The following is a 13,418-nucleotide window of genomic DNA, read 5'->3' as shown; positions in this document are numbered from 1 at the left end:
ATTTTCTTCCCTAAATCTAGAATCACCGCATTCTTGGTTTCACGAATGTAATCATCACTCACTGGTTGAGGAGATTTGGTATTTTTCTTCATTAGTCCCTGGGATGGCCTGTAAAATAAATCACACCCCACACACCCAAGAAAAACACTAATTAGAATACAAAAGCTTAGAAAAATTAGAACGCTTGAATTCACAGTTCAACACCAGTCAATACCCACTTGCAGGATTAAGCCCTGAATTTGCACGTGTGTGTGTGTGTGTGTGTGTGTGTGTGTGTATGTGTGTGTGTGTGTGCAATTACTAAGGTTTGAATTTAGGGCCTGGGCTCTTTATCTTAGCTTTTTTTGCTTAAGGCTAGCCTTCTACCAACTTGAGCCACAGCTCCATTTTTGGCTTTTTGGTGGTTAATAGGACATAAGAGTCTCATGGACTTTCCTGTCCAGGCTGGCTTCAAACCATGATCCTCAGATCTCAGCCTCCCAAGTAGCTAGGATTACAGATGTGAGCCACTAGTACCCAACTTGCAGAGGTCTTTTTATTACTTTTATTACTTTTTAATTATTTAAAAATATTCAAGTTGATAATGTGCCCTTTGTTCTAAGGTATTCCGTATCCATTGTGTGCCTAAGAAATGGGACTTTTCTAAGAATCCATTTAGCAGGAGTTCTGTCCCAGGCCAAGCAAGCTATTCTATGCCAAAGCCCCTTGTAGCCAGCAGCTCTTACATGAGATCTCCATGACACTTACACAGAAGGCGCACTTTTGGGCAGTCCCATGGCATTGGTGGGTGGGATGGCAGGGAGAGAAGGTAGCACGGAACTGAGGAAAGCCACTGGGTTCTGAATCCGGCCAGTAGGAGAGACAGGTGTTGGGGACACACATTGGGGTTGAAACTGGTTTCCGCTGGGGATGGAAAATGAGAGCGGTGGCGGAGCTGGCTCTGCGGAGCCTGGGCCCAGTGGCTGGTTTGGGATGGAAGCCCCACCGGGAGGTTTTGTTTGCACTGAGGGGTGAGCAGTTAAGAGGCTTTCTTTGCGCACTGTCCTCTGATCTGTTTGAGGAACGCTGCTCAAGGTGAACACCGGAGAGCTGGATGGAGACTCGGTAGCCGAGGTAGTGGAGGGAAAGAAGTGTCTGGGTCGGGCCAAGCTGAAAGTCTGTGCTGCGGTGGGGGCCTTGGCCTGCTTGCTGGAGGCGGAGTTCAGCACACTCCCCTGGAAGGGAAACTCTTTAGGTGATGAAGGTGATGGGTTTTGCAGTTGCTGCTGCTCCAGCAAGACTTGGTTGTGAAGCTGTTGTAACTGAGTGGAGTCACTGCGCACAAAACAAGATAGGGGTTTGTCTCAGGTCATCCTGGGCTACACAGTGAGATCTGGTCTCACCTTCCCACCCCCAACATCAAACCAAAATTATAGCTGGTTATGAATTGCTTAGAAATGTTCCTGGTCGCTTTGTATTACCATGAGGAGTTCTGTAATTAGATTTATCCTCAGGCTTTCTTTCTAAGGATTTATCCACTCTCTGAGCATGAGCACTGGTGGCTCATGCCTGTTAATTCTAGCTACTTCCTTTTGTCACAACCTCATTTTAGCACCTGGGCTCTGCAGACAGCCAGGACTTAGGTCTTCCTCCCATTTCAGTCACTCATTCTGTGTGTGGTGTTGAGTGAGGTGGAGACATTTCTGACCCTGGTTCCCTCATTAGTAAAAAAGCTATAAGTCCAGGAGCTAGTGGCTCACTCACTACCCAGGAGGCTAAGATCTGAGGATTGGGGGTTGAATCTAGCCCAGGCAGAAAAGTCCATGAGACTCTTCAATTAATCACCAAAAAGCTGGAAGTGAAGCTATAGCTCCAGTAGGAGAGGGTCAGTCTTGAACAGAAAAAGCTAAACAAGAACCTGAATTTAAGACCCAGGACCAGCATGAGAGAGAGAGAGAGAGACAGACAGACAGACAGACAGACAGAGACAGAGATAGAGACAGAGAGAGACACAGAGAGACAGACAGTGGAGGGGACGGGGGAAGAGAGGGAAAGGGAGAGGGAGAGAAGGGGAGGGCTTACAGCCTCTGTCTGCTATTCATTCAAATTTTTACTTACAGTTTGGGTTTGGCCAGAACAGGAGGGGGTTCTTTGATGGGTGAGGAAGGCTCTGGGATTTTTGTTGTTTGTCCATTGAGCCTCTCTGGGAAAGAGTCAGGCCTGCTCAGGTTGGCTGTGGCCGCTCCTCCCTCAGAAGATGCTTCGCTTTCTTTGTCATCTTCAGGCAGATTGAAGTGCACACGGAGCCCAATCCTTGAGCTGGACCGGGGCTCATTATGGTTCACCAAGACCCCTTCAAGTTTGGGCTTGGGGGGCTGTTCCATAGAAGGCTCTGGGTTGGGCGGGGATGGCTGTGGCTCAATAGCAGCCAGGTTGGTGGTGGAATTGGCGGAGTGAAGAGCTCCATTGTTACTGAGGTCTTCATTTCCTGAAAAAGCAAGAACAAGATCTAAATTCTCTTTTGGAAAGAATTTTAAAACTTTATGTAGGACCAAGGAGAAGGGTATGATGGTGCATGTCTATAATCCCAGCTACGAGGAAGGCAGAGATGGAAGGATCATGATTCAAGAACCAGCCTGGGCAAAATATTATAATCTTTCTCGAAAGAAAGAAAGAAAAAAAAGCTGCTGGGCGCTGGAAGCTCACGCCTTATAGTCCAAGCTATTCAGGAGGCTGAGATCTGAGGATCCTGGTACAAAGCCAGTCTGAGCAGGAAAGTCTATGAAACTCTTATCTCCAATAAACCACCAGAAAACCAGAAGTGGCTCTGTGGCTCAAGTGGTAGCTTGCTTGCCTTGAGCTGAAGAGCTGAGGGAAAAAGCCCAGGCCCAGAGTTCAAGCCCCATGACAGACCAAAGTTAAAAAAAAAAAAAAAAAGCTGCGGCTCATGCCTGTAATCCTCTACTCAGGAGGCTGAGGTCTAAGGAACATGGATCGAAACTAGCCTAGGCTTAATGCCCTGTGAGACTTTATCTGCAAGTAACCCTTCCAAAACCAAAAGTGGAGCTGTGGCTCAAAGTGGTAGAGTGCTAGTAGCCTTGAGCAAAAGAGCTGAGGGACAGCACTCAGGCCCTGAATACAACAGCCAAAACCCAACAAACAAAGCAATAAAAATAAGCTCCATGTGGTTTAAACACCTGTAATACTAGGTAGGTACTAGGGAAGCAGAGGAAGGGGGGGATCATAATCTAAGGCTGGCCTGGGCAAAAGTGCAAGATCCTAAAAAAGAACAAAAAATCTAAAAATAACTGAAAAAAACTAAAAAATCTAAAAATAACTAAAGCCAAAAGGGGCTGGGAGAATGGCTAACGTGGTAAAATGCTTGCGTAGCAAGAACAAATCCCTGAATTCAAACCTCAGGACTGCTGGGAGATGTTTCCTTAGAAAGTATAATGAAGACCCAAAAACTAAAACATGTTTCTTTTTTTCAGAGGGAGGCAGAGGGCAATAAAAGGGGCACATGAGAGGAGGGAGGTGGGGTGGGAAAATACAGTCATTGTATTCAATGTACATTATGTAAAAATTGAACTTAAGGATAGGGATGGGATGGGGAAAAATGGGGAGAAGGATGGATCAAGATGCATTTATACTCAAAACCTGACTTCTGAGCTTGAAACCTCTTTGTACAACCTCTTAATGACTTTTTTAAAAAAGGGAAAAAAGCAAGCATAAAGGAAACTGAGGTGGTGATGGACCTACATACAACAAGAAATTTTAAACTGCATATTGCAGTATCACGCTCTGTATTTGCAAGATAACATTGTATTTCCTAATAATCCCAACCTTTTGTTGAAAATGAACTATATAGTGGGTGGGGAATGGAAGAGAAAATCTAGGAAAGAGCGAGTGAAGGGGTGACATAGTCTAAAAAGAAATGTACTCTTTACCTGTCTTACGTAACTGTAACTCCTCTGTATATCATCTATATAATAACAATAAAAAATAATGCAACCTTTTTGATTCATGTGTAAAATGGTAAGGAAGGATAATACAAACAGCATGCTCAAAAGATCTGGACTGTTCCAACAGGGAAAGAGACCTTACCTCTCACATCCAGCTGTGCGATACTTGACACGGTGCCGTATTTGTTGCTTGCTGTACATGTGAAGCACCCGGAATCTTCTGCAAACACTTCAGCAATGACCAAAGTACAGATCTCCTCTAGATGCCGGGAAAACAGAATGGTTATTGACTTAATCATGAGAATGGAGTAATGGAATTTACTGCTAATTGATAATGATTCTACTGAAGTCAATGTAAGAAGCTAATTTTATTAGTTCTTGGAAAACAATTGGTCCAAACAACTCTTTGATCCAATTGACTGGCCAGCAGGCTGAAAGAGTCAATATAGAATCAATTATGCCATGAAGTCAGACAGGAATGACGGGGATTTTATAAAAATACGTTACAAGCCGGGCGCCGGTGGCTCATGCCTGTAATCCTAGCTACTCAGAAGGCTGAGATCTGAGGATCGTGGTTCAAAGCTAGTCCAGGCAGGAAAGTCCATGAGACTCTTATCTCCAATAAACCACTAGAAAACCGGAAATGGTGCTGTGGTTCAAGTGGAAGAGCACTCGCCTTGAGCTGAATGGCTGAGGGACAGCGCCCAAGCCCAGAGTTCAAACCCCATGACTGACCAAAAAAAAAAAAAAAAGTTACATATATCAACATTCAGATTATCTCCTTTTTATTTTATTTTATTTTATTTTTGGTCAGCGTGGGGCTTGAACTTGGAGCCTGGGTGCTGTTCCTAAACTCTTTTGCTCAAGGCTAGTGCTCTATCACTTTGTGCCACAGTGCCACTTCTAGCTTTTTTGAGTAGTTTATTGGAGTTAGAGTCTCATGGACTTTCCTTCCTGGGCTGGTTTTGAACTGTGATCCTCAGATCTCAGCCTCCTCAGTAGTTAGGATTACAGGTGTGAGCCACCAGCGTCCGGCTTTATCTCCTGTTTTTATGTCATCAGTCCAGACAACAAACATGGAGCTAACAATAAACTTTTAAAAAAGACATGAAAACAAATTGGAGGTCAAAGGAAAAGGAGGGGTGTGTGTGTGTGTGTGTGTGTGTGTGTGTGTGTGTGTGTGTGAAATAAAATGACTAGTAAAACATTTTCTAAATCTAGGTCTCTCATTTCCACAGGACAAAATTTTTTGGTCGTATTGGTAATTGAACTTAAGACCTCTAGCACTAGGTCTCTCAAAATCTTCCTTGGCAAAATTCACAAAGAGATCATGTTAAACTAAGGCCACCATTTTGAATTGGAAAAATAATCATTGGAAATTAGTGTTTTGTTTCAGTAATAGTAATTAGCCCATATAGTAAATGGAAGTTCTGGGTAAAAGTAGTAACACCATTTCCACTTTCAGAACTCTACGGTGATTCTTGTGGATTGTTCCATAATAGGAACCTCTGTGAATATTTACAGAGATTATTTTTTTAAGTTTATTTTATTTTATTTTATTTTGGGTCCAGTCATGGGGCCTGAACCCTGGGCCTGGGCACTGTCCCTCAGCTCTTCAGCTCAAGGCTAGTGCTCTATTACAGAGATTATTTCCAGAGAGAACGGTGTATTTATGGCCTTTCTTTATTCAAGCTACACATTCCTTAACAACTAGTGAAGAGGAGGGGGCAAGAGGGTAGCCCTGAAATTAAAAACCAAGTTATTAAAACACAGTTCTAGTAGGAAAAACCTGTCTCTCAGTGCTTCATGATAGGTGAGCTAATGTAACTAGACTTCCTCTAGAAGAACTGCGATGAGCCATGCTAGAGGGCAAATGTCCATTGTCCACTGCTTTTCTATCCAGGTGTCAGAAGTGTATTTCCTTCCTTCCTTCCTTCCTTCTTTCCTTCCTTCCTTCCTTCCTTCCTTCCTTCCTTTTTTTTGGTGCTGGTCCTGGCGCTTAAACTCAGGGTCTAGCCATTGTCCCTGAGCTTTTTGGATGAAGACTAGCATTGTACCACTTAAGTAACACTTCCACTCCTGGCTTTTTTGGTAGTTAATGGGAGATAAGAGTCTCATGTACTTTGTTATCTGGCCTGGCTTTGAACTACAATCTTCATATCTTAGCCACTTGAGTTAGGATTACAGATATGAGTCACCAATGCCAGGCTTAGAAAATGGAATTCTAATAACAAACACTTCAAGCATTGTCCTGGCCCAGGCTTTGCAGGGTGATCACAGAGAGGACATTCGGACATTTTATGTGCTGCTTGCTTTTAGAGACTTGTAATTTTGAGTTGTAGAAGTGGCATGTATTCTCATTTGTATCTATTGTAGCATCTTCAAAATAAGTAACAAATACAGTAATAAATCTAAGAATTCTATGGACATTTAATAAAATCTCTGAAAATCAAAATCCAACATGTAAAATTTGAGACACTTGGGCTGGGAAGGTGGCTCAGTGGTAGAGCGCTTGCCTTGCATGCCTGAGGCCCTGGGTTCGATTCCTCAGCACCACGTAAGCAAAAAGAAAAAAGCCAGAAGTGGCGCTGTGGCTCTAGTGGTAGAGTGCTAGCCTTGAGCTGAAGAGCTGAGGGACAGCGCCCAGGCCCAGAGGTTAGGCCCCACGACCGGACCCAATGAAAAAAAAAAAAATTGCGACACTTAGGACCCGGAACTGCAAATAAACTGACCTTGTGAAAATGGCTCTGCCTATTAGGGAAGGCATGAGGGGACCCAGGACAGAGGGAAAGTATTTCTGCGAGACACACCTCAAAAATCAATAATTAATTGCTCATGTCAGGTTTGCCCATGTTCCCACCTTCTTTTCAGCCTACAATAATAATTAGAGTTTGATTTTTTCTAAAACTTTATTTTCACTTTTTCTTGACGTAGTATAATTTCAATATGTCTTCTTACACACACACATAATCACTTACAACATATTAATAAATTAAAATTGAGATACCTGGCTCAGCCATGGATCGAGGTTCTAAAAGGAAAAAAAAAAGATACTGAGTATATATTTGACTGAGGCTGCATTTTCATCAGAAGCTTCTGATAGAAGGTCATAGTCCTGTCATTGCCAATTTATATAATCAAGGGTGATATGCTAAAACTAATCTGTCAATATGATCTAAACACCAATGAGCTCAAGAGAGGCACAGAAGGGCATCAAGAATGCAATTAAGAGCTGGGTGCCGGGCTGGGAAGGTGGCCCAGTGGTAGAGTGCTTGCCTTGCATGCATGAGGCCCTGGGTTCAATTCCTCAGCACCACATAAGCAGAAAAAGCCAGAAGTGGCGTTGTGGCTCAAGTGGTAGAGTGCTGGCCTTGAGCTGAAGAGCTGAGGGACAACGTCCAGGCCCCACAACCGACACACACACACACACACACACACACACACACACACACACACACACACACACACACACACAGAGCTGGGTGCCAGTGGCTCATGCCTGTAATCCTAGCTACTCAGAAGGCTGAGCTCTGAGGATCATGGTTCAAAGCCAGCCCAGGCCAGAAAGTCTGTGAGATTCTTATCTCCAATTAACCTCCAGAAATCTGTAGTTCAAGTGGTAGAATGCTAGCCTTGAGCTAAAGTGCTCAGGGACAGCACCCAGGCCCAGAGTTCAAGCCCCACAACCAACCAACAACAACAACAAAGCAATTAAGCTAGGGAGGGTGGCTCATGCTTTTAATCCTAGCTACTTGAGATTGGGAAAATCAGCCTAGGCAAAAAGTTCATGAGACTCAAACTCAATCAATAAAAAGATAGACATAGTGGTGTACACATATCATCCCAGTTATGCAAGAAGCATAAAAAGAGAAGATCATTGTCCAGGCCATCCTCAGGAAAAAGCATGAGATCTTACCTGAAAAATAACTTAAGCAAAAAGGACTGGGTCTACAGATCAAATGGTAGAGCTTCTACTTAGCAATTACAAGGTCCTAAGTTCAAACCCCAGTACTGCTCTCACCCCAAATGCAATAAAATGATATTGCTGCACACCTGGGACCACTTAGGGTAAATAAATAAACCTTGGGCAAGAAAACGTTCCTGAGTTTGCTGGAATTCAGAAACCACTTTCCTTTATCTGTACTCATTCAATGCTACCTAAACTAGTGCTTACAAAACATTATAAATGCTTATAAAAACACACTGGTGGCTCATGCCTGTAATTCTAGCTACTCAGGAGGCTGAGATCTGAGGATTGTGGCTCAAAGCCAGCCTGGGCAAGAAAATCCAGGAGACTCTTATCTCCAATGAAACACCAGAAAATTGGGGCTGCAGCTCAAAATAATAAAGTGCTAACTTTGAGCAAGAAGCTCAAGAACAATGCCGAAGCCCTGAGTTCAAGCCTCAGGACTGAACAAAAAATTCTGTGTTTTTGTTTTATTGTATTGGCAAGGCGAAATTTGCTTTTGTACAGAAGGGTATGCCATCAGCCAAAAATCTGGCAAGCAAGCACCCAAAAAACATTATTTTCCTCTCTCTATTTAAACGATATTCAGAATGTATTATTATTGCTGCGACTGTTGCTCATACCTGACATTAGTTCTAAGTCATATATCACACTGATTCCGGTGTTATTATATTGTTATAGGAAGAAGTAAATGAACAAGAAAGCAAATAACTCAAAAAAAAAAAGAAAGCAAATAACTCACCAGAAAAAAAAGGCAGTGTGTGAGATAATGTATATGTTAATTAGCTCAATTGAGCCATTCTACAATATAGACATTGCAAAACATCATGCTGGTAGAACTCTTTTTAACTTTCTTTTTCCAGTGCTGAAATAGTAAAGTTCTTAAGACTTTATCTCCAAATAACCAGTAAAATGATGGACTGGACATCTGGTTCAAGTGGTAGAGTATCAGCCATGAGCAAGAAAGCTGAGTGAGCACAGAGTTCTGAGTTCAAACCCCGGTACTGGCAAAAACAAAAACAAAGCAAAAAAACCCTTCCAATATTTGTTCCATAAAAAATAGTGAAAATCTAAAAATGACTAACACCCACTTCTGACAAAGGTAGGTGAGAAAAGACATTTGATGTATAGTTCTGGTTGTGGTAAAAAAGAGCTAGCAAAACATGTGTCACAGCTTCTCTTCTCTTGTTTATTCTGGGATTGGGTCCTGCACCATTATTACTATCTTTCATGCCTCAAAGTATCTCAGTTTGGGTGGTCACTTCTGGGATCATCCTAAGTCAACCTTTTGGGATGACATTTTGGCAGTATATAGATTATATATTAAAAGCCTAAAAATTGTATTTACAGGAAAACACTAGTACTAGAAATTATTCTGAGGCAGGGAGTATAGATGAGCATAAAACTTTGCTCTGCTACAAATGTGTTCAAAGTAGTTTATTTGCATGTATGAGCACAGAACAATGGGACTAGAATGTAGCTCAGTGGCAAAGTGCTGGCCTGGCAAGTACAGCGACCCGGGTTTGATCCCCAATACAAAAAAAAAAAAAAAGAAACAAAGAATAGAACAATGAGACCTATTGAAATAGTTCTAAGAAGGGGAAGTGAGTAGGGAAAGTGATGAAAGGGTGAGGTTAATGAGGCACATTGTATACATGCATGAAAATGTCACAATGAAACTCCCACTTCCATAACGAATGTTAATAATGCTAATAAAGAAAATTACGGAGCTGGGAATGTGGCTTAGTGGCAGAGTGCTTGCCCAGCATGCATGAAACTCTTGGTTCAATTCTTCAGTACCACATAAACAAAAACAGACGGAAGTGGCCCTGTGGCTCAAGTGATAAAGTACTAGTTTTGAGTAAAAGAAGCTCAGGGACAGTGCCCAGGCCATGAGTTCAAGCCCCAGGACTGGCAAAAAAGAAGAAAAAAGAAAATCATTAAAATTTTGTTATGTTAATATACATTGAATCATAATTTATAATAGTAAATATTTGTGAACATGTTACATGTTCAATAGTGGGAGATTAAGTAAATATGAAATTGATATTACTGATTTTTTTTTGAGATAGAGTTTTACAATGTAGCCTAGGCTGGCCTGGAACTCATGATCCTCCTGTCTCAGCCTCCCAATTGCTGGGGTTCCAGGAGTGTACTACCATACTTGGCTTATTGGCTTATTTTTGTTTTGTTTTTGTGCCAGACCTGGAGTTTGAAGGCAGGGCCTGGATGCTGTCCCAGAGCTTTTGGCTCAAGGCTAATGCTTTATTATTTGAGCCTCCACTTCTGATGGTTAATTGTAGATAAGACTCTTCTGCCTGGGCTGGCTTTGAACTGAGATCCTCATATCAAAGCCCCCTGAGTAGCTAAGGATTATAGATGTAAGCCATCAGCACCTGGTTTATTGACTTTTTAAAAGTAAGAAAAGTCTGTATTAACATGGAAACATGCCAATGATATTTTGGGTAAAGAAAAATTCTCCAACAAACAGTATGACTTATTTTTTATTTTTATTTTTTATTTTTTGGGGGGGTCCAGTCGTGGGGTCTGAACTCTGGGCCTGGGCGCTATCCCTCAAGCTCTTCAGCTCAAGGCTAGCGCTCTTCCACTTGAGCCACAGCGCCACTTCCAGCTTTTTGTTTTTTTTGCTTATGTGGTGCTGAGGAATTGAACCCAGGGCCTCAGGCATGCAAGGCAAGCACTCTACCACTGAGCCACCTTCCCAGCCTGACATTTTTTTTTAATTTTTTATTGTGAAAATACTGTACAGAGGGGTTACAATTACATGGGTAAGATAGTGAGTACATTTCTTATCAAGCCTCCTCTTTTGTTTACCCTTCCCATCCCTTCCCAGCCTCCCTCACCCCCCATCCAATCCTCCCCCCCCACCACCAAAGTTGTAAAGTTCATTTTCGACATGACAACTTGTACTTCTCATTGTTGCAACGGGTCCACCTGTATCCTTATTTAAACGACTTGTTTTTCCCCTTCCCCTCCACAAATTATACCAACATCAAATGCAGTGAAAGCAGGGGTTATACTGTGGGGGAGGGACATACAAAGCAACAAAGAAATAATCTTATAAATGCATTAGAAACAAATGCATGAAAGAAAAAAAACCGTTTAAATACATATCTTAGGGTTCTTTTTCCTAACATCACCTTATCTGACCTTTTCTGCTTGACTCATACATATACTAGATATTGCAAATAAGGGAAACCATGGGATCTATGTTTCTTTGGGCTTGGCTTACTTCACTTAATATAATTTTTTCCAAGTCTTTCCATTTCCTAACAAATGGGGCAATGTCATTCTTTCTGATGGAGGCATAGAATTCCATTTTCTTGATCCATTCATCTACTGAGGGGCATCTGGGCTGGTTCCATATCTTAGCTATGGTAAATAATGCTGCAATAAACATAGTTGTGCTGGTAGCTTTAGTGTGGTCTTGTTTGTAAACATTTGGGTAAATGCCCAAAAGTGGGATTGCTGGGTCATAGGGGAGCTCTATGTGGAATCTTTTGAGGAACCTCCATACTGCTTTCCAAAGTGGTTGAACAAGTTTACACTCCCACCAACAATGCAGTAAGGTTTCCTTCTGTCCACATCCCCTCCAGCATCTGTTGTTATTAGAGTTCTTGATTTTTGCCATTCTAACTGGGGCCGACTTATTTTTTAAAAAACAAGAATATGTATGGACATGTTCTTGAAGAATATAAAATAATATTAATAGACTTTAGTTTGGGAGAATATAAGTGATTTTATTTTAGCTTTTGACTATTTTTTGACTGGTAGAAACTTACAAAAAATAAATATATAAGCAATTTATTTAGATAAATGATCAGAAAAACAGTTTGGAAGCATCCACTTACTTTTCTGTAAAATCCTAAAATCTGGAGAATCTTCTATCAAGGTCCCTTCTCTATACCACTCAACTTTAGGGGATGGAGCGCCTTTTATTCTGCATTCAAAGACAACCAGCTGACCCTCGGAAGCGGACAAATTCTGTAGCATCTAGAATGAGCAGACATTGTTAGAACCAAAGAATAGTCATTGTTGGCATTCAGTCCAAGTGCTTGAATTCTAGACACAGATATCATTTCTTCTGTCCTTGGACATTCTCCAAATCTTCTACACCTCTGGCAGCTTCAATGCTATGGCTATACATTGAGTCCATTTATGAATGACTCATCTAACCCTCATAAAGCTGTTCTTCTCCTTATGTTCTTCTTTTATCTCCATTGCAGTAGTAAATAAATTTACTAAATGTTAAGTAACAGATTTTGAGTCAAGTAGCTAGTTTTTAGTAAAGTATTTCTATTTTTTGTCCCCTCCCTCCTTCCCCTTTGGGTGGGAACAGTTTGAACATAGGGCCTTATGCTTGCTAGCCAGGCCAGTCAAATGATGGCCTGGAGGTCTGGCTCAAGTGGCAGAGTACAGATCTCTAGCCCTCTTCTGTAAGTTTTCAGGGAGATTCTTGTGGTTTGCCCATGGCTGATCTTTTATGTTTTTTGTTTTTGGTCGGTCATGGGGCTTGAACTCTGGGCTTGGGCGCTGTCCCTCAGCTCTTCTGCTCAAGGCGAGCGCTCTACCACTTGAGCCACAGCGCCACTTCTGGTTTGGTTACTTGGAGATAAGAGTCTCACAGACTTTCCTGCCCGGGCTGGCTTTGAACCTCGATCCTCAGATCTCAACCTCCTGAGTAGCTAGGACCGGTTGATCTTTTATCTTGATTCTTCCAATCTCCCTTTCCTGAGTAGCTGGAATTACAAGCATAAGCCAAGAAAGTATTTTGGCTTTTACATGCTCAGCAGAGTTTGGTTTCTATAAATAATAATGATGATAATAATAACAGATGATGCTAAAATCTGCAACAAGTATCTATTAAGTGATTCACTGTAGGAGAGGATTGCCACCAAAAGATCTGTGGCTGCCCATGAAATGGAACAGCTCTGTGGCTCAAGTGACTGATTCTGTCTCTCTTGGCCTGGCCTAGTTTATGTTGAGTTTTATTTTCCTGATGGTGCTGGGGTTCAAACCCAGTGCCTTATATATGCTAGGTACACACTGCACTACTGAGGGCCTTTGTCAGTCACCGTAGGCACTTTGTACAATCACTGAGCTGTGGGAGGTTCTACCAATGACAACTTTTATGAAACCAGAGTCATGCAGCCAGGTGCCCATGGCTCACACCTATAATGCTACCTACTTAGGAGGCTGAGATTTGAGGGTTATGGTTTGAAGCCAGCCCAGGCAGGAAAGTCTATGAGACTCTTGAAAGGATCCATCACATCCGTCCTAGAGGACCATGCAGAGGCAGGCAGGCACAGGAGTAAAATTATTACAAGGCTTATTAGAGGAGAGGGAGCACATGGCAGCTTCCACTATCTAGGTAACAGCAGGGTCTGGGGGTAGGAAGTGAGGTAGATGGGAGCTCAGGTGTGTCTGGGAAGTGAGGTAGATGGGAGCTCAGGTGTGTCTGGGAAGTGAGGTAGATGGGAGCTCAGGTG

General features: G+C 42.2%; 1 protein-coding gene across 1 annotated transcript in view; it reads right to left on the bottom strand.

Annotated features, from left to right (window-relative positions):
- Nucleotides 1–13,418, bottom strand: part of Mypn (myopalladin) — a 113,560-nt gene that overhangs the window by 19,657 nt on the left and 80,485 nt on the right. The window contains exons 6-11 of the mRNA XM_013017051.1: nt 11,781–11,922; nt 6,949–6,972; nt 4,084–4,200; nt 2,098–2,467; nt 748–1,314; nt 3–108 (exon numbers count right to left, since the gene is read on the bottom strand). Coding sequence (XP_012872505.1) covers nt 3–108; nt 748–1,314; nt 2,098–2,467; nt 4,084–4,200; nt 6,949–6,972; nt 11,781–11,922 — 1,326 coding nt within the window. The remainder of the gene's footprint in view (nt 1–2; nt 109–747; nt 1,315–2,097; nt 2,468–4,083; nt 4,201–6,948; nt 6,973–11,780; nt 11,923–13,418) is intronic.

This window comes from Dipodomys ordii, unplaced genomic scaffold (genome assembly GCF_000151885.1).
Source record: "Dipodomys ordii isolate 6190 unplaced genomic scaffold, Dord_2.0 Scaffold34, whole genome shotgun sequence".
Classification (NCBI taxonomy): domain Eukaryota; kingdom Metazoa; phylum Chordata; class Mammalia; order Rodentia; family Heteromyidae; genus Dipodomys; species Dipodomys ordii.
The sequence above is the reverse complement of the archived record's forward strand: the minus strand, read 5'-3'. Positions and strand labels throughout refer to the sequence as shown.